The 22,019-nt window shown below is 36.5% G+C and overlaps 1 protein-coding gene across 3 annotated transcripts in view; it reads left to right on the top strand.

The window, feature by feature from the left end:
- The first annotated feature begins 5,193 nt into the window (after positions 1-5,193).
- KIF14 (kinesin family member 14) overlaps positions 5,194-22,019 on the top strand; it is an 82,604-nt gene continuing 65,778 nt past the window's right edge. For 2 of the 3 annotated variants that reach the window (XM_077157345.1, XM_077157347.1), the window contains exons 1-8: positions 5,194-5,237; positions 7,024-8,200; positions 9,461-9,715; positions 10,454-10,541; positions 18,789-18,887; positions 19,879-19,931; positions 20,705-20,735; positions 21,675-21,782. In XM_077157345.1, the coding sequence (XP_077013460.1) occupies positions 7,239-8,200; positions 9,461-9,715; positions 10,454-10,541; positions 18,789-18,887; positions 19,879-19,931; positions 20,705-20,735; positions 21,675-21,782 (1,596 nt within the window). In that variant the 5' untranslated portion in view covers positions 5,194-5,237; positions 7,024-7,238. The other variant, XM_077157346.1, reaches the window with a different exon arrangement.

The following is a 22,019-nucleotide window of genomic DNA, read 5'->3' as shown; positions in this document are numbered from 1 at the left end:
GGCATCTATTCCCATCTTTTTCAGATGAGACAGATGCTGAAGATGGAAGGAGGAAGACAGGGGTGGATCCTGGGGAGATGGAGAGGATGAATCCAGGACACAGGCACAGGACTGGACCTAAGAAACAGGAGGACACCTTATTTCTCTGAAACCAGAGCTAAGAAAGGGGTTAGATGAAGGTAAGTTTGCGGTTGGTGGCAAACGAGATAGGTAATTTAGAAATACATGTTATTAATAGCAGCATTATCTTAGAAGAGTGAAGATGCAATTGGTTCATATTTATGGAGTCCCTATAATCCATTCAATGTGCTTGGTATTTTCATGCAGTACCTATTTTAATCCTCAAAAATATTTGAGAGGCACATGTGTATAGTCCAAACACATGTTGACTTAAATTTATATTCAGTAATGTGTCATACTTTTCAAACTGTTTTGCATATAATTTCTAATTCATTTTTTCCAGGTATTATCTCCTCATTTTACAAAGATGTTAATTTTCAGAATGGTTAACATAATGTGAGTGGCCATTAGGTCTTCTGATTCTGTTCTCCAAAAGGAACTATTATTTTAATGCACTAAATTTTAAAACAGATTTGAAGATACAGGACATTTTAAACAGCTGTGTGTTGGCAATAACAAAACGTCCTCAGCCTAATTGGGAGAGCAGAGCTTTGGAACGTTAGACAGGGTGTCACATCCCCAAAGTCAGGCAGAAGGCTAGCCATGCACTTGAGCAACTGAGAACTGAGGATTAAAATGAATTGAGAAGCATCAGGTTTCCCACCCCAAGAACCTCATGCTGGCCAAATCTGCCTTTTCTAGATCCCTTTTTTTTTTCTTTCAAAAGATCTGAAGTTCTAAAAAAATTTAATCAAATTGGAGCAAAATTGAGATTAGTATGTCCCTCTTAAGAGACAGTGCTTCAGAGTCGAGAGGTTATCCTGGAGGTTATTCTTACACATTAAGTGGATATCAACTTGTTATTCAAGATGTAATGGAGAGGCTGGAGGGAACTGCCTGAAAATGTAGAGCTGTGTTCCAGTAGCCATGTTTCTTGAAGATGACTGTATAATGACATAGCTTTCGCAATGTGACTGTGTGATTGTGAAAACCTTGTGTCTGATGCTTCTTTTATCTACCTTATGGACAGATGAGTAAAACATATAAATTAAAAATAAATAATAAGGGAACAAATGTTAAAATAAATTTAGTAGATTGAAATCCTAGTGATCAGTGAAAGGGAGGGGTAATGGGTATGGTATGTATGAATTTTTTTCTGTTTATTTCTTTTTCTGAATTGATGCAAGTGTTCTAAGAAATGATCATGATGATGAATATACAACTATGTGATTAAAAAAAGAATGTGATAAAAAAGAATGTTCATATTGTATGTTGATTGGTTTTATTAATTAAAATTAAAAAAAGAAAGACTGTTTCATTATTCTCTCCTGATTTTTAATAGAGTACAGTGAGTCCATTATAAAAGGGATCACTATCTCCCTTTTTCAGTTATTTCTATGGATTAAATCATAACCTTCATCTTTCATAAAATAAGATATGCCGTTATCGTTATAACAGAGAGTCCATAAAATGTATGATCCCAGTTTCTCAGTACTAGCCTTGAATAGGGCTTTTGGGTGCTTTGGAGAGTTACAATGGGATATGCAATTTAGTAGCTAATGTTTCTTGAGCACTGATCCTGTGTCTCTTTGCTAAGCACTTTGGCTACATTATTTAAACATCTCTACCACTCTTCAGGGTAGGTACCATTACCTATCATTCTGGAAAGCAAGAACCATAATCTGTTCATAGTGTATCCCTAGTGTTTAAAATAAAGCCTTATTTATAGTGGATCTCAAAATATATTTGTTGAGTAAATAATAAACTCTTCTAGAATGATATTTGATAATATATTGGAAGAACCATAAAGATTTGGTTTATGCAGCTTTATGGTTATGCAGAACCATAAAGATATGGATGGCATCCAGAGGCTAAGTGACTCTCTCAGTTAGTGAGCTGCAGACAGGATTTGAATAAAGAAAGCACCATTCTGGGTGACCTGGAGGTGGCTCACAGGTGGCCCCTGAAATCCTGTGGTTGGAATGAAATTGGGGGCTTCTAATAAAGAAAGAATACGATGAGGGAAGTGTGTCTAATCTTATATGAAGGTCCCATGAAGGGTTTGTGCCAGGCACAGGGGAGATAAGGTTGAGCCAAACGTACAAGGTCCTGCTTCAACTTGGGTTCACAGATTGGTGAGAGAATTATGGTCTGGTTATAAATTGGCATTGTTTGGTCCTATTTAGTCCAAAGGATATGTAATAGTTGTAACATAATTAAAAAAAATTTTTCCCTCACTATTAAACATTTAGAGCATCATCTCACGTTGGGCATTTAGATTGTATCCAGTGTGGATAAAGAGAAAATTCCCCTGTATAATTTTTGGTTTCTATAGAAATATTTTCTTAGAATAAATTTCTCTGATAGGTTACTGGATTGAAGGGTATGAATATCTTTAAGGTTCTTCCAATATATTATCAAATATCCTTCTAGAAGAGGATATTTGACTCAACAAATATATTTTGAGATCCACTATAAATCAGGCTTTATTTTAAACACTAGGGATACACTATGAACAGATTATGGTTCTTGCTTTCCAGAAGCATACACTACTGGTTTGAAACTGTTGTGTACTCAGAAAAGCCCTGTTCTTTAATCCTGATTCAATATGCTTGGTGGGATCTTTTTGATATAGTTGTTTCTATGGAGATGTGCCCCACCAACTGTAGGTAGGACCTTTTGATTGGTGGTTTCCATGGAGATGTGACCCACCCAATTGTAGGTAGGACCTTTTGATTAGGTGGTTTCCATGGAGATGTGTCTCCACCCATTCAAGGTGGGGTTGCTTCCTGGAGTCCTTTAAAAAGGGAACCATTTTGGAAAAAGATTCAGAGCCACACAGGCTTTGGAGATGCAGAAACACCTCTGGGGAAGTCCTCTGAAAGGAGAAGCTGGGATGGAAAGCTAGCAGACATGGCCATGTGCCTTCCCAGCTGACAGAGGTGTTCCAGGCTCTTTGGCCTTTCTTCAGCAAGGTATCTTTATCTGGATGCCTTAGTGTGGATATTTCTCTGGCCTTAGAACTGTAAACTTGTGTGCTGGTTTGAAAAGATGTAGTCCCCTAGAAAAGCCATGTTTTAATCAAAATCCCATTTCATAAAGGTAGAATAATCCCTATTCAATACTGTATATTTGAAACTGTAATCAGATCATCTCCCTGGAGATGTGATTTAGTCAAGAGTGGTTGTTAAACTGGATTAGGTGACATGTCTTCACCCATTTGGGTGGGTCTTGAGAAGTTTCTGGAGTCCTATAAAAGAGGAAACATTTTGGAGAATGGAGGAGATTCGGAGAGAGCAGAGAATGCTGCAGCACCACGAAGCAGAGAGTCCACAAGCCAGCAACCTTTAGAAATGAAGTAGGAAAATACCTTCTGGGGAGCTTCATGAAACCGGAAGCCAGGAGAGGAAGCTAGCAGATGACGCTGTGTTTGCCATGTGCCCTTTCAGCTGAGAGAGAAGCCCTGACTGTGTTCACCATGTGCCTTCTCACTTGAGAGAGAAACCCTGAACTTCATTGGCCTTCTTGAATCAAGGTGTCTTTCCCTGGATGCCTGTGATTGGACATTTCTATAGACTTCTTTAATTGGGACATTTTCTCGGCCTTAGAACTGTAAACTAGCAACTTATTAAATTCCCCTTTTTAAAAGCCATTCTGTTTGTGGTATATTGCATTCCAGCAGCTAGCAAACTAGAACAACTTGTAATGTAATAAATTCCCTTTTTAAAGCCATTCCTTTTCAAGTATATTGCATTCCAGCAGCTTTAGCAAACCAAAACACATACCATAAATTACTAGAAATGTATACTTCCAATTTTGGTGCAAATTCACTGGCACAAGAATTTTAATTTTTTTTTTACTTGTATCTAATTCTTACTTGCATTTGATACTCAGATGATTGCATTCTATTTTTTTAATGAATTATCTTTTTTCATGTGGACTATCTTTGTCCATTTTATATTCTATTTTTCTTATTCCTTTTGAAATTTATTTTCCTTATAAAATTGCAAGAGACCTTTATATCCTGTTATATTTAATGTATTTTTCCAGTTTATCTTACATTTTACTTGTATTATATTGAATTATATATGTTTAAAATGCTACGCATTTTAATTTGTCATTTGTCTGCTTTGCGATATCTTTTGCTTACAAACTAAATTTCATTCTCCCACAGACTATATTGTATTCTCCAATAGGTTCCTACAATTTAATTTTAATTACATTTCAGAATGAGTTTTAGAGTGAGTTTCAGAATGACCACTTTATCATCCAGTCAACTTTTTTATATAGTTGGGACCACTTCTGCTCTCTTAATCCCACTGAACACATTTCCTTTATCTGTACTTTGTAATTTCTGTTTGGCTAGTCTCTTTCTTTGCTCTTGCTATTTTTCAAAATGCATTTTAATTATTTTATCATATTTCAAAATCTTATGGGAAGATTTACTGAAATCGAGTTAAATCTCAAGGCATCGGTTTTGGGGTTCTGTTTGCTATCTGGAGTTCTTTATGGTGTTTTATTTGCTAGTTGTGTGATCTTGTACAAATTTCTTAATTCTAAAGCCAGTTTCTCATTTGGAAACTGTGTATAATATTTGTATCATAAAGTTTTTCAGGCTTAAATGAAAAAGTATCTATGTAACAGTACAATTCCTATCTCGACTTCTTGCATAGAAAATACTAGTAAAGTGTTAATTATTCTGATTTACTTTAATTCGAAGCAAATAGTCCTTTTTTACCATGTCTTCGCTATAAGTTAGACTGACTATGGTTCTTTATAGTAAGGAAACACAAGCATGTCAATGTTACTATTCCCTATACTACTCTGGCGGATTGCCGGCCACATCCCACACTCCCGCCCCTTCAGCAAGTCGGATTTAAAGAGCAAGAGCTCCAGGCCTCAGCAGAGCGGATGGGAAGGACGGGACCCGTTGCCCGGGAGATGAGGGCGGGGCGGGCCTGGGGTTTAGACCAACAGCGACCCGAGAAACATGACAAACCGCGCTTCCGGGGGGCGGGAGGAAGCGAAAGCGTGGCGCTCGACGCGGTCTCATCAGCCAATCAGAAGGCGGGGCGCCCATTCAAATCGTGATCAGCGCTGTAGCCGGCGGCAGGACGGTGAGTGGCGTGGGGACGGTATCGAGGGGGTTCTCCGAGGTGGGGATTCTGCGGAGGGGCAAAGGGTGGGTGCCGGGGAGGGGGACGTGCGGCCGCTCTCTCTGCAGGAGGCCGCTGAGGTGAGGCCGGGTGGTCTTAGCTCCGGTTCCCCCGCACTAGCTCGGGAATTCCGGATTGACGGTGAAAGGATCCCCCAAAGGAATGGCGTGCGGCAGCGCTTCTTTGGGGTCCTGGAAGCCGGACTTCAGAGCCCCTTCACCCCTTCAGTTAACCGAGTCGGTTGCATTTGCTGTCACAGCCTCACAGAGACCAGCTGAAAAAGAACAGAATCAGAGGGATGTTTTGGTTTTGGGTCGTGACTTATTTTCCTTGTTTTCATTTCAGTCCTATTTAAAATCTGATAGCGAAACTTCCTAAACAAAAAACCTTGCTATTATGTGTAAAGAGCAGATATAGTTTTTCGTTGCAGTAGAATTTTCCGAATTTTTGCTTGTCTGTGAATTAATTTCGTAAAAGGAAGATTCTCTACTTTAGCTGAAAAGGCCAACGGGATGCCCCTGAGCTAATTAAATTTATGTAATGAAGGCTGTTGTATATATAGAACATTAACAGATTTACTTAAAATTTCTATTAATTTGTTCCTTAATAGCAGTAATCTATGGAATGGTTTGAGCAAGTGTCATTTCGTTTTTTATTTATTTATTTTTTTGCATGGGCAGGCACCAAGAATGGAACTTGGTTTCGGGCATGGCAGATGAGAACTCTGCCTCTTGAGCCACCGTGGTTGCCCTGAGCAAGTGTCATTTTATCTTTTACAACCAGTATGTAAATTTAAAAACTTGTTTACATCAACATAACTTTGATGCGGAGCTTACTAGAAGCCAGACCTTTTAGCTGTCACTGCTGTTCTTTTTTTGAAACTTTAATACCTGATAGAGACTGTGCTAAACGCCTATTGTGTTAGAGGGCAGATCGTCTGTTTATCTAATCTTGCATGGTTCTCACCACAAGCAGTTAATTTACAGTACTTGTATTTATTGTCTGTGGTACTTATTTTGGGAATAATCTGCCTTGTGACACCTCTCAGTTTAATTTCTATTAAACATTACTGCATTGAACATACATTTAGCAGGTATTTATAAAGGTTTTGTTCCTGACTCAGACTTAGGTGCTAGGCTTTCCTTTAGTCTTCTTACTCCCAAGTCTGGAGATATTTTAAAAAACAAACGTACAAAACTTTGTTTACATAGCATGTTTTATATCTTTTAAATCAATAGGCACATTTGGCCTCATGAAGATTAATCTGTTTATTCTTAGATGAAGGAAATAAGAACAGGGCCCTTGTCTTTGAAACCCCAGTAGTTATTAGGGCCTGGCACGTAAAGAGAGCTCAGTAAATATTTGTTGAATAATGATTCTAAGCTCTTTGATAGCAGAGATTTGTCTGAAGCTGTTTGAAAGCAATATTTGAGTTGGAGATTGGGTCTTGGAGTCTTCATATATCATTTGAAACCCTGAAGAGGACATGATTCTACTGTCAGATGAAAAGAGACAGGTCAGAAAAAGAGGGAAAGTAAGAGAGTTTGTTGTCCATAAGGAAATAGAATGTTTGAAGGAGTCAGTGCCCTGAACTGTTAAATGTAGGAGGATCATTGGAAAGTGTTGTCATCATCACTTTATTCCATATATTCTTCTGGAAAGGTACACAGTGTAAGATTCTCTATGGATATTTACAATCTGTTTGTAGTTTGTGCAATCTAAAATTTTGTTTCTGTGTGTGTTTTAGATATTTTTGGAAATCAACACATAAGAAATGTCTGGAAGTCAAATGAACATCCAAAGAAGAGCTTAGCTTCTTCAACAACATTCTTTTTAGAAATAACTTGCTGTCAAAGTGTCATTATATGCTGCACATAATCAAAATAACAGTTTTCCCAAAAGAGTCCATCATTGAATGTTCTTATCCACAGTAGCAGCCTTAAGCTGCATTTGAAATCAAATATGTCAGAATGTGAAAATGATGATCCATTGTTGAGATCTGTAGGCAAAATCAAAGACATAAATAGCACTTATATTATTTCTGCTTATAAAAGAACAGGAGATATATCCCCTACACCAAGTCCTGCAGGTAGATTGGCACTTCAGAGAAGAGTTACCAGGAACAAAGAATCATCTTTGTTTGGTAGTGAGATTGGAGACAATACTGAAAAAACAGCAGAAACACGTCTCACATTACAACGTCGTACTAAAACAGATTTTGTGGAAAAGTGGAAAAGAACAGAGAATGTGGGAGGTAAATCAGAAAATAATTGTGTTTCACAGGAACCTAGTAGAAATGTAAAGATGGTAAATACTGATAAAAACTCCTTTGTTGAATCTTCCGTACCTTTGGCTGATCCAAAAGACACCCAACCGATGGCTAATGAAAAATACAAAGAAATATTTTCTGCCCCTAGTGGGGCAAATGAAAATGCTGACCTTAAGTACTTGAGTAATAGAGCACCCATTGGTTCCCAGAGTCAGAATGAAGTTGCTAGATCAGGACACTTGGCAACGAAATCTATTCAGAGTAAATTGGATGTCAAAGTGACTGGTCTAGGAAACTTACATCCCAGAAGTATTGGAAAAACCATTGTGAAAAATTCAAATAATAAATTTGGAAGCTTGGAAAAAGGAAGAACACCTACAAAATGTATAACAGAACACAAATCAACACCAAAATCCAGCATGTCGCAGCTTAGGAGCCCAGCTTCTTCAATACTAAAAAATAGGATGCCGAGCCTTCAAGTGAAACTAAGGCCAAAGAGTTCTCTTCTTGCAAATAAAAGAGAGAGGTCACAAGAAAAGACACTCCATCCTGAAGAAGAAACTGCACTTCAGAGCACTTTCACAGAAACAGATCCCTTAAAAGTAGAAAATAGTCAAGTAACAGTGGCAGTACGTATAAGGCCTTTCAGCAAGAGGTACGTACATCTTTGGAAAGTCAGTAATACATGCATCTTCCAAATTTTGGGCAATATTTTTATAGAGAGAGAACTTTCGGATTTAGTTGTAGTTAACTGGCTATTTTCATATCATTGTAGATGATTGGCTGGCTATACAGTGAAAAACTTGAACTCAGATTTTGCATGTGTAAATCCTCTATCTACACTGCTTGTAAAAAGTTCACTTAACTCTCTAATGCAGTCTGCTTTCAAATTTGCTTTATATGGTGGGATCTTCTACCTTTCCCTTGAAAAGTGCCCTAATAGGACACTTTTTCCCCAAAACCCTATCCTGAGCTGTTGTCATCTATCTCTACCATCATCTCAATTGATATATCATAGTTGTAAATACTGTGATTCATTAGATTTATTTTAATAACAAAAATCTCTCCAAACAGGAACTGTGGGTGAGATGGTCACAGATTATTAAGGATAGGGCTGAAAAAAAGATTGAAAAAAAAATGTGTATGAGGCATCTAATTATTTCTAAATATCTTAAAGGAGAACAGTTAAAAACAGGGTTAATAGTTTTTAACTTGATGATGTGTATCTAAGAAAGTTACAAGAGGAGATGTAAACCACCACAGTGGAGATGGAACCTCCAGCTTGAGCCAAAAGGGCTAGTAGTTAAAAGTTTAAGTCACACTGATAAGGGCTAATAGTGAAAATGTGGGGTTAGTGAGAGAACTGAAGGTGAGTTGATATAGAGAGGGTGGGGAAATAACCTAATAGAACTTAAAAACCATGATAGTAGGAGAAGCAACAGAAAGAACAGAGCCAGTAAAGAAAAACCCACTGTGGGTGACTATACTGAAAGGCACTCAGTTAGGGACTTAGTCCCTGATTCCAGACTCATCAGACAAGCCCCAGAAGCAGGACCTGGGTGGAGGGACCCTTGTCAAATTGATGAGGCAGGTGGTTTCCAGGACAAGTTCTGCTCTAACTCAGAGTCAGGGGGGAAGGGATATCTGGGACCCGACAAAGACTGATACGTCTTTACAGAAGATCTAGAGTTAAGTGGAAGATTTACCTAAGTCTGAGGTAGAAGAAAGATGAACATGACAATCCATGACTCAAGGAATGACTTTTGGGTTTTGACAATAGCTAATAGTCAGAAAAGATTCAAACATGTCAAAGTTTGTTGAAATTATTTATACTAGTTTAGATGACCTTATATCCTTTGGGAATAATATCCAAAATAATAATAGTAACTATTATTTTCTGTGCTTCTTTTTAAAGAGAGAGGATTGAAAAAGCTCCCCAGGTGGTCTTCATGGATGGGGAGAAAATAACCGTGCAACATCCTGACATGAAACACATTTATAATTTTATTTATGATGTTTCATTCTGGTCTTTTGATGAATGTCATCCTAACTATGCTAGCCAAACAACTGTTTATGAGACGCTGGCAGTACCACTCCTAGAAAGAGCTTTTGAAGGCTATAATACCTGTCTCTTTGCCTATGGTCAGACTGGCTCTGGAAAATCATATACGTAAGTTTTATTGCAAATATAATTATCCAGAAATGTTAAAATATTCTGTGTGAGCAGCAACGTGGTGTGGTAGAAAAGATATGATTTTGAAACCACTCGGATCCGGGCTCAAATCTCATCCATTTTACATCTTAGTGCTGTAAACTTGGACAAGATACCTAACCTCTGGGCTTAGTTTGCACATGAGGCACAGTTTACCTTGTAAGAATCATTGGACCCATTTTACTGTAAATCATACCTCTTGTGTAAATTGAAGCCCAGAGAGATTGATTATCTTCTAAGTATTAATTTTGAAAATTTAAAATGAGGCATTAAATAAATAGTAGCTATGATCATAATACCTGTCCTAGGAGGAAATATTCAGAATTTTAATAGTAGCTAACATTTATGAATTCTTACTATATATCAGATACTGTGCTAAATGCTTCATTTGTACTCTCACATAACTCTCTGAATTAGGTACTTTTATTATTCCCATTTTACAGAAGAGGAAATTGAGGTTTAGTGAGGTTAAGTATATTGTTATAAGGTCACAGAGTTAATAAGCAGTGAAGTCCAGATTTGATCGCAGGCAGATTTTGCTCCAGAGCTTGGGTTCTTAGCTATTAGATATAATTAGCTTGCCCCTTTATCCCTTCCTAACTCGCTTCCCAAAGAAGGGCTTAAAAAAGCAAAACAAACCAAAAAAACTCAATCTAACAAGTTTTTTCCTCCTTCTATTCATAATATGTTTTACAGGATGATGGGATTTAGCGAAGAACCAGGAATAATTCCAAGATTTTGTGAAGATCTTTTTGCTCAAGTAGACAAAAAACAAACCCAAGAGGTATGTCTCAGAGTGCTTGCAAGCCTGTATATTAAGTTAGAGAACAGTCAAATCAAATTAGAATGAGAATCATGGCTATTAAGGAAATATTTATGAGAAATTAAATTCTAATCATTTGCTTTTAAAACAGTAGTATAGAGAGGGAGTGTGGGGATTCCAAATTCAGAGTTGATTCCTGCTGGTTGACAGTGATAGAAGGGTCATTTCTTCTCTCTTTCTTTATCTTTCTTTGCTTTTTCCTTTTGAGTATATATGTGTAATGGCTCTCAGTGTGGTAGTTGTGTACCACTAAGATATCTCTGTAATCAGATAGGCACACAGACCTAATTAAGGATCGCAAGCTCAACTTTTAGACAACATGAATTAGAGAGAATTGACGCTAGAATTTAAACCCAGATTTGACTTCAAAGGCCATGCTCTTTCCACTAAGATATCTTTGAAAAGCCTATACAAGCTTCCCTTTTCTCTTATTCATTTATACATGCAGCAGGTATTTACTGAGCATATACTATTTGCCAGGCAGTCTGTTAGACCATTTCCCCCCACATTTGCTTGATCATAAGAATCACCAGGAATGTAGTTTCTATGTGTGCACTTGTTAAAAACTTGTTCTGGAGAGTCTGATTCAGTTGGGTTAGAGCTGGGGAATCTATAACTTTTGTACTTTTCACCTTATATTTCTTTGATAAGAAAACTGGGAAAATATTGTGGTACAATTTTGGGGTATGGAGTTAAAAGACCCAGTCCAGGGAATATAATGGGAGAAACAAGACAGAAAATAGCCAATTATAGTCAATTAAAATGCTAAATAAAAAGTAAATGATAGGGTTAGAACATGGTGCTATGAGACCATGCAAGGCTGGAGGGAGATGGGTTTCCTAGAGAGGAGGAAGTAACTGAGTTTAGTTTTGAAGAACACATTGTAGTTACTAGGTGAAGAAGAGGGGAAGGAAATTCCAGGCAGAAGGAACAACATGTGCAAAGATGTGAAAGCAAGAGAGAGGGAGCCTTTGGGAATCTATAAACTGTTTACTTTTGTTTTGAGCATGGAGTTTGAGGGTGACAAGAGATGAAAATTGAAAGAAGGGAAGAACTTGGCTCATGAAGGGCTTTATGAACTCTTTATGCTCCCAGGAACCTGGAAGGCTATGGAAGAATTTTTTCTAAAATATTTTTAGCAATAAATCTTAACACACAAACATTCCATACTTGGTGTAAAATCAGGGGCTTACATATCATCACATAGTTGTGTATTCATCATCATGATCATTTTTTAGAACACTTGCATCACTCCAGAAAAAAAAAGACAAAGAAAAAACTCATGCACTGTATCCTTTACCACTCCCTCTCATTGACCACCAGTGTTTCAGTCTACCCAATTTATTTTACCTTTCGTCCCCCCATTATTATTTTTATCCATATTTTTTTACTCATCTATCCATACCCTAGATAAAAGGAGAATCAGACACACGTTTTTCACAATCACACAGTTGCATCGTAAGAACTATATAGTTCTACAGTCATCTTCAAGAATCAAGGCTACTGAACACAGCTCAACAATTTCAGGTACTTCCATCTAGCCACTCCAATACACCATAAACTAAAAAGGATTATCTATATAATGTGTAAGAACAACCTCCAGGATAATTCCTCGGCTCTGTTTGAAATCTCTCAGCCATTGAAACTTTATTTTATCTCATTTCTCTCTTCCCCCTTTTGGTCAAAAAGGCTTTCTCAAACCCTTGATGCTGGGTCTCAGCTCATCCCGGGGTTACCAGGGAGATTTACACCCCTGGAAGTCATGTCCCACATAGTGAGGGAAGGCAGTGAGTTCACTTGCCACGTTGATTTAGAGAAAGAGGCCACATCTGAGCAACAAAAGAGGTTCTCTGGGTGGACTTTTAGGCCTAATTTTAAATAGGCTTAGACTATCCTTTTCAGAAATAAATTTCATAGGGGCAAACCCCAAGATCGAGGGCTTGGCCTATTGATTTGGTTGTCTCCACTGCTTGTGAGAATATCAGAAATTCTCCTAATTAGTTGAATATTTCCTCCTATCTCCTCAGTGCTCCAAGGGGACTTTGCAAATACTTTTTTATTCACTGCCCAGATTACTCTGGGATATAATAGGGCATCATATTAACCTGAGCAAATCAACAAAGTCTCATGCCCTATTCAAGATTCCATGTACTGGGAGGGCCATGGTGGCTCAGCAGGCAGAATTCTCACCTGCCATGCCAGAGACGATTTCCAGTGCCTGTCCATGCAAAAAAAAATATATATGATTTCATGTACTTATGGTGTTCGACTAAACTGACCATACAAGTTAAATTAGGAAATGCACTACCCAAAATATAAATTTTGCAGCAAATAAACATCTCTTTCTTTGGTCTCACACAGAAGTTGAAGTTTTAAAATATGGACAAAACCATCTTTTACCCTATCTGATCTACCCCAGCCCTATCCAGATCAGCTTCATTCATATCTCTAGTCAAAGTCTGATCCCTTTTTCAACTTTTTAAACAGTTCCTATATAGGCTGACTTTCATAGCTTCAGTACTCTAACTCTGAACATAGACACCGAAGTTTCTGGAAACGACCAAATTGTAAACAAAAAGCTCAGTATCTCAGAATTTAGAAATAACAATTACAACTCCTGAATATATGTGACTGCTGTAAGAGCTTATGATGCAGGACCCTTTACAATAGGCCCCACCCTGGTAACCAATGCTCTTGATTTCAGTTCACCGAGTTTTTATATTATAGTTAGTCCATGTGAGTGAGGCATGATAATATTTGTCTTTTTGTTTCTGACATTTCATTCAACATGCAGCCCTTAAGTAAGGTTCATTCACCTAGTTGCATAACTTACAACTTTATTCCTCTGAGGAAGAATTTTAATGCAGGGAAGTAACATGATCATATTTGCTCTTTAAAAAAAGATTGCCTTATGTGGGACAGAACTCCCAGGATGAGCTGGGACTTGGCATCATGGGATTGAGAAAGCCTTCTTGACCAAAAAGGGGAAGAGGGAAATGAGACAAAATATAGTTTCAGTGACTGAGAGATTTCAGAGTTGAGAGGTTATCTGGAGGTTATTCTTATGCATTATATAGATATCCCTTTTTAATTTATGGTAGATTGGAATGGCTCGAGGGAAGTACCTAAAAGTGTTGAGCTGTGTCCCAGTAGCCTTGATCCTTGATTCTTTTTTTTTTTTTTTTTTTTTTTTAGAAGCTGATTTTTTTTTTATTAATTAAAAAAAGAATTAACAAAACAATTAGAAATCATTCCAATCTACATGTACAATCAGTAATTCTTAATAACATCACATAGTTGCATATTCATCCTTTCTTAGTACATTTGCATCGATTTAGAAAAAGAAATAAAAAGACAACAGAATAAGAATTAAAACAATAATAGAAAGAAAAAAAAACAAAAAAAAACAAAAACAAAAAACCTATACCTCACATGCAGCTTCATTCAGTGTTTTAACATAATTGCATTACAATTGGGTAGTATTGTGCTGTCCATTTCTGAGTTTTTATATCCAGTCCCGTTGTACAGTCTGTATCCCTTCATCTCCAATTATCCCTTCTCTTTTTTTTTTTTTTTTAATAAACGGAAAAAAAGAAATTAACCCAACATTTAGAGATCATACCATTCTACACATGCAATCATTAGTTCTTAACATCATCACATAGATGCATGATCATCATTTCTTAGTACATTTGCATTGGTTTAGAAGAACTAGCAACATAACCGAAAAAGATATAGAATGTTAATATAGAGAAAAAAATAAAAGTAATAATAGTAAAATCAAAACAAAACAATACAAAACAAAACAAAAACCTATAGCTCAGATGCAGCTTCATTCAGTGTTTTAACATGATTACTTTACAATTAGGTATTATTGTGCTGTCCATTTTTGAGTTTTTGTATCTAGTCCTGTTGCACAGTCTGTATCCCTTCAGCTTCAATTACCCATTGTCTTACCCTGTTTCTAACTCCTGCTGAACTCTGTTACCAATGACATATTTCAAGTTTATTCTCGAATGTCCGTTCACATCAGTGGGAGCATACAGTATTTGTCCTTTAGTTTTTGGCTGGATTCACTCAGCATAATATTCTCTAGGTCCATCCATGTTATTACATGGTTCATAAGTTTATCTTGTCTTAAAGCTGCATAATATTCCATCGTATGTATATACCACAGTTTGTTTAGCCACTCTTCTGTTGATGGAGATTTTGGCTGTTTCCATCTCTTTGCAATTGTAAATAATGCTGCTATAAACATTGGTGTGCAAATGTCCGTTTGTGTCTTTGCCCTTAAGTCCTTTGAGTAGATACCTAGCAATGGTATTGCTGGGTCGTATGGCAATTCTATATTCAGCTTTTTGAGGAACCGCCAAACTGCCTTCCACAGTGGTTGCACCCTTTGACATTCCCACCAACAGTGGATAAGGGTGCCTCTTTCTCCGCATCCTCTCCAGCACTTGTCATTTTCTGTTTTGTTGATAATGGCCATTCTGGTGGGTGTGAGATGATATCTCATTGTGGTTTTGATTTGCATTTCTCTAATGGCCAGGGCCAGTAGCCTTGATTCTTGAAGACAATTATATAACTATATAGCTTTTACAATTTGACCATGTGACTATGAAAACCTTATGTCTGATGCTCCTTTTATCCAGGGTATAGACAGATCAGTAAAAAATAAGGATAAAAAATAAATTAATAATAGTGAAGGAATAAAGGATAAGAGATTGGGTAGATTGAAATACTAGTGGTCAATGAGAGGAAGGAGTAAGGGGTATGGGATGTATGAGGTTTTTCTTTTTTCTTCATATTTCTTTTTCTGGAGTGATGCAGATGTTCTAAAAATGATCATGGTGATTGTATTAGTTAGGGTTCTCTAGAGAAACAGAATCAACAGGGAACACTTGCAAATATAAAATTTATGAAAGTGTCTCACGTGACCATAGGAATGCAGAGTCCAAAATCCACAGGGCAGGCTGCGAAGCCGATGACTCCAATGGATGGCCTGGATGAACTCCACAGGAGAGGCTCACCAGCCAAAGCAGGAATGAAACCTGTCTCCTCTGAGTCCTCCTTAAAAGGCTTCCCATGATTGGATTTAGCATCACTAATTGCAGAAGACACTCCCCTTTGACTGATTACAAATGGAATCAGCTGTGGATGTAGCTGACGTGATCATGACCTAATCCTATGAAATGTCCTCATTGCAACAGACAGGCCAGCGCTTGCCCAATCAGATGAACAGGTACCACAACTTGGCCAAGTTGACACCTGTCCCTAACCATGACAGTGATGATACACAAATATGTGATGATATTGTGAGCCACTGATTGTTTACCATGTATGGACAGTATGTGTGTGAAGATTTCTTTTTTTTTGTTTGTTTTTTACATGGGTGGGCACTGGAAATCGAACCCGGGTTCTTTGGCATGGCAGGCAAGCATTTTTGCCTGCTGAGCCACCGTGGCCCGCCCTGTGTGAAGATTTCTTAATAAAAAAATATATTTTTAAAAACAGGAAAAAAAAGATTGGCTTGGCTGCAATGTGGAGAATGGAATAAAAGGAGGTTGGAGTAGTTCAGTGGTTAGAATGCCCACCTTTCATGCGGGAGACCCGGGTTTGATTCCTGGACCCCCCACGTCCCCCCAAAAGGAGGTTGGACTGGTAGGGCTGGATACAAAGAGGCCAGCTGGGTGATTGTAAGCTGGAGAAGACATGATGAAGAGTTAAGTTAAGGTAGCAACAGAGGAAGAGGATGAGGGTGCACACATTTGAAAGATCCTAATAAGCAGAGCTGATAAGACTCCGTGACTATTGGAGATAGAGGGTGAGGGAGAGAGAAATCAGTTTTTTGTTAGAGAACTGGAGTAAATATTGGTAGCATTTATTGAGAACATAAGAGTAAAAGCAGAATTGAGTAGCTCTCTTCCCCTGTGGATACGCTGCTCTTCTTTTGCTGCTTCTCTTCCTTCTAACCCCATCTTCTTACTTCCAGTAATTAAGTTGAAAATAGGAGGAGGGATTCCAGTAGATTAGGGGAAAACATGTAATTTGGAGGCTGTAGGATGAAATATATTCAAGGGCATGTTTGGTGGGAATAAGGGCGTGAGAGAGCTGTTTGTTTGTGGGTCAGTGTGCTTTTGGGTGGTTAAGCTTTTGGTATTGGAGTAATTTGAAAGTGGTGGAAACCAGAGAGAGATGAATGAAGTGAAGTAGAAGCAGAGGTCTTTGGAATGAGGTCACAGAACTGGGAGGATTGGATTTGCATGCCATGACTATTTTACTGAGAAGAATATAAGGTAGCAGGTAATGGACTTTGGAGATAGATTATCTGAGTTTGAATTCAAGCTTTGTCCCCTAATTAGAAGTGTAACTTCTCATTTTGCTTCAGTGTTCTCACCTGACAATAGGGATGATGATGCTGTGATAATATGATAATACCCTTCTCATAGGTTTGTTGTGAAGATTAAATGAGTTGATCAACATCAAAGGTTTTGAATAGTGCCTAGCCCATCGTGGCCCCAATAAGTGATTGCTGTTATATCAACTTCAGAATTATTTAGCATGGTAGAGGGTAGTGGTTTGTGGATGGGTAATAGAAGGTGGGATAGCCAGCATGATGACAGATGCCTCAAAGGAGAAGGACATAGTATGGATCTCTATGATGTATACCCAACTGCCCTTCGCCACTCATGTCCTACTATGTTTTTATCTCTAAGTCCCACTGGAATCCTTAAGCCATCATTCAGTGCTTTATAGATAATAAGCATTAATACATGTTTTTTTAATACTGAGACTCTATACCAATGCCAATAGCATTTGTAGATGACCTTTAATGTTCCTTGGTCTGGAAGTACTTTGTTCTCCCATCACACCAACCATACTTTGCCTGGTATTGCAATGCACTATATTATATTTCCAATTAGTTTGTGAGTTCTTTGAGCATAAACACTTGTCCAGTTCATCTCAGATTCTCCCACAGCAGCTAGATGAGCACTTTGTACCTAGTGGGGCCCAATAAATATTTTGTGACTTGGACCTAAATGTCTTTGACACTTCCTTGATGCTTCTAATTTCCATTGATTTTGAATGCTTGCTGGTACACTTCCAGGTCTAAAGATGAAATCTGTTTCTCTAATGTGGAAACCTTACCTTAGCTGTCAGAAAAGCTGTATGGAAGCAACATTTTCCTTTTTTGACCTTTACATCTTTTCTTTCTGACTCAAAAAGAGGAGAAGCTTGGCTTCTTTTAGTCTAATGATTGTTTTCTGCCTCAGGAAGAATTAGTGTTTTAAGGTTCCTTCCGTCAGATTGAATGTTGACACAGTGGTTATCTTTCCTGTGTTGAGCATATGCATGTTCACTTGCTGATGCCTTCTTTACATAAAGAATGCCCTACCCTCTCTATCTGGTCCAGGCCACTCCTTCTTTCATGCTCACTATCCTACTTTCTTTTTCTCCAGCTTCTCTGGCCACCCCAAATTTTCCCCTCTCTGATTAGTGATTTTATTTATAGTCGTTATTTTTCATTTTGGTTCCTCATTTTCTATTGCTATATGTTTTCTTTGTTGGAAGGTATGTTGTATTTCTCTAAGATGGTAACCTTCACAAGGCAGGAACTTTGTGTTAAAATTCTTTATGTCCTTCTGACTGTAGTCTAACGCCAAATACATAGTAGATGGGTACTTAGGAAAAGAAAATGCTTATTGGCTTGATTGAATCTTACCAAGAAGTTAATAAAGAAGAAATGCAAGGACTTTTATTGTTTTCAAATTAAATTTTTTTTATTGAGGTAACATGCATATAACATAAAATTAACCATTTAAAGTGCCATTTCAGTGGCATTCAGTACATTCACAATGTTGTGCAACCACCATTTCCACTAGTTCCAAAAAATTTTCATCATCTCCAAAAGAAACCCCATACCTGTTAAGCAATAACAATCCATTCCTCCTTCTCCCCAACCCCTGACAGCCATTAATCTGCTTTTTAACCTGTGGATTGACCTATTCTAGATAATTCATATAAATGGACTATCAGGCAATTTGTGTCCTTTGTGGCTGGTTTCTTTCGCTTAGCATACGTCTTCAGGGTTCATCCATTTTGTAGCATATATCAATACTTCATTCGTTTTTATGACTGAATATTATTCCCTTGTGTGGAATGCAACAACTTTAAAAATAAATTGTATGCCATTTCTATTTCTACTAGGTCAGATATCAACTTGAAATGAGCTTCTTTGAAGTATATAATGAAAAAATCCATGACCTTCTGGCTTGTAAAGGTGAAAATGGCCAGACAAAGCAACCTGTAAGATTAAAACAATTTTTGTTTTAAATTTCTATTTTTAATAAGCACATATATTTTTGTGGGGTCTTAAGATGCCAGGGCTTGAATTTTTACTAAAATGCTATTAAATGACAGCAAATACGAGGGGTCTATGTTATTAAGTAAGCAAGCTGAACATTATCATTAGTAGAAATCAAATTAGTTATTATAAACTACGTTTTTTATTTTAAGCAAGTGTGTAAAATTAAAAGATAAAATAGTTGTTCCAAATTTTAGTTGGATCACTTAAATCAAACACCAAATCTTTAATAGTCTGTAAACTCTAAAAGTAGTATAAGTTTTGAAAATAATATTTTTATTATGGAAAATGTATTTAACTAGATTATTTAGTGAATTGATATTTTGTAGATAATATTTTCTATGAAATAGAAAGTTCCACAAATATATAGGCTTTTTTTTTTAATTGCTTCTAGAACTTTAAATTTTAAATTTTGCAAAGGACTTTGGAGCATAAGAAACTCAAATCTGAAGAGGTCATTTGACTTGTCCAAGGTCATGCAGTATACTTTGGCAAAATCAAGGAACTTAAAAAAATAAAGCCTGGCATTTTTTTTCTCTGAATTCTATCTGTTTTTACATTTCTGGTCCCAAAATTTAAAATATAAAAATGAAGACAGTCTAAATGCCTGAAGTTTAGTTTAGAGAGATACTTAAAAACATAGAAACAATACCTATAGCGGGATTAATTTAGGAATAAAAAACTATAAATGATAGGATGCTACAGGATATTGTTGCAGATTGTACAGATATAATTTGTGGTGTTGAGGCAGTTTCTTTCATGCCTTATAGATTTGTTTTGGTGAGAACCTTTTTGTTTATTTCTAGGTAAAATAAAGACATCTCTTTACCTTACCCTCAAAATACAAAAAAATAATAACTTAGTCATTTAAAGTTATATTTTATAGGAAATATTTGTCATACTCTTACTGACACTAATCTTTGCTTCTACTAGCTGAGAGTAAGAGAGCATCCTATTTCAGGACCGTATGTTGAAGCTCTGTCAATGTAAGTATTTGACTCAGCTAGAGCAAGGGGGAAAATAAATGAATACAACAAATTTTGTTCTCCCATAATGCTTATTTTATTTTCATTTGCCTTCCCAACTTTGAAGCTGTGGATAACCATTTAGCTTTCTGTCCTTAATATTATCCCATTAAAACTTCCCTCTCTTTCCAAATAGAGTGTTAGTTCTTTGTTTTTATATTTATATCAGCACTGTAAAATATTTTGCATAGAGTATTAATTATACTGGATAGGAAATAAATATTTGAGTTTTCTCCCCTTTACCCTTTCCTTTCACCATTAAGTTAAACCTTCCCCCGCAATCTACTTTTTATTCTTATTTCTTTATGCTGAGGAGGTGAGAACCTTGTATAATGAATTGAGAGCTAAGAGTTTGATACGTGCTGAGTCATTTGTCTTTCAGCACTCCAAATGCTTTTCTTAAAGGAAAGGAAATGCAGTTCCATTTAATACATACAGGCTTATGCTGAGACATTCTTTTGGTCTAATGATTATAGACTTGAATATTATAATGTTAAAATGATAAGACATTTTATTGTATTAAAAAAATCATACTTTTATGTAAAATTAAAACATTATTTCCTGCCCTTCAAGAATGGGGAAATTAAAGATTCTGTGAGAATTAGTATAGTAAAATGTATGAGTTATTCCATTGTGAACTTCCAAAACTAATGTAATTGAAAAGTTATTGTTTTATGAGAACAAGTATATAATCATTGGTGAAATCTGTTTTGTTTTTTTCTTTTTTAAAATAGGAACATTGTTAGTTCTTTCTCTGATATCCAGGTAAGATGGATTATATGAATTTTGTCTTCTTTGTATCAGATAAAAAGATTATAACCATAAATATTCATAAGAATATTTTCCCCTAATTTCGGTTTGCATAAATAAAAGATCAATCTTGTTAATTTGCCATGAACTGATTTTGCTTGTTAAACTTAATCAAAAGAATTACTCTTCCAAATTAACAACAGCAAAAAATTGAATATTCTGTCAGCTTAGAGCTATAGAAATAGCTTTTTAAAAATTAGTTGTTTTTTACTGATATATATTCACATACGATGTAACCATCCAAAGTCTACAGTCAGTGGTTCACAATATCATCATAGCTATCCATTTAAAGCAACCAACTTTTTTTCTTTTTTGTGGAAAATAACATGTTAAAAAACAATAAATTTCAAAGTACATCACAACAATTAGTTGTAGAACAGATTTCAGAGTTTGGTATGGGTTATAACTCACATTTTTAGGTTTTTGCTTCTAGCTGCTTTGAGGTACTGGAGACTAAAAGAAACATCATTATAATGATTCAGCAGTCATACTCATTTATTAAACCCTACCTTCTCTGTATAACTCCACCATCACCTTTGATCTTTCTCCCACTCTGTAGGGGTAGGAAATAGCTTTTAAAAATATTATTTCCTGTGCGGTGTGACGGAAACTCAGTGGCAGAGTTCTTGCCTGCCATGTAGAAGACACGGGTTCGATTTCCGGTGCCTGCCCATGCAAAAAATATATATATATTGTTTTCTTATCCAGATTTCTGTGACAGAACAAAAACAAAGACATTGAAAATAGGAATTGTTAAAAGGCAAACTTTATTAATAATTCCATTTGATAAAATAACTGTAAATGTGTATTTGTTATTGAATGTACTTACTTAACTTTGTTGTTCTAATACATTATAGTTTGCAGATTTGACCTCCCTTCCTTCTCTCTTGTTAGAGTTGGCTAGAATTGGGAAATAAGCAAAGAGCAACTGCTGCTACTGGTATGAACGATAAAAGCTCCCGATCTCATTCGGTTTTTACCCTGGTGATGACCCAGACCAAGGTATTTTTTTGTTGTGTGATTATATTCTAAGATAAGATAGTAAATATATTTCATGTTTTTCTTATTTTCTTCTTTAAATCAAAAGGGTGCATATAAATATACAAATATAATTGGATTTTAGGGAGGTATATACAGTAACTCTGAATGACTTTTGGTATATATGGCAGTATGTTATTCCCATTACTTTAAAAATTAAAAGTGTATGGTAATTATAAAGTGTTTTGAAAAACCTATCAA

This window comes from Tamandua tetradactyla, chromosome 4 (assembly GCF_023851605.1).
Source record: "Tamandua tetradactyla isolate mTamTet1 chromosome 4, mTamTet1.pri, whole genome shotgun sequence".
NCBI classification, from domain to species: domain Eukaryota; kingdom Metazoa; phylum Chordata; class Mammalia; order Pilosa; family Myrmecophagidae; genus Tamandua; species Tamandua tetradactyla.
The sequence above is the reverse complement of the archived record's forward strand: the minus strand, read 5'-3'. Positions and strand labels throughout refer to the sequence as shown.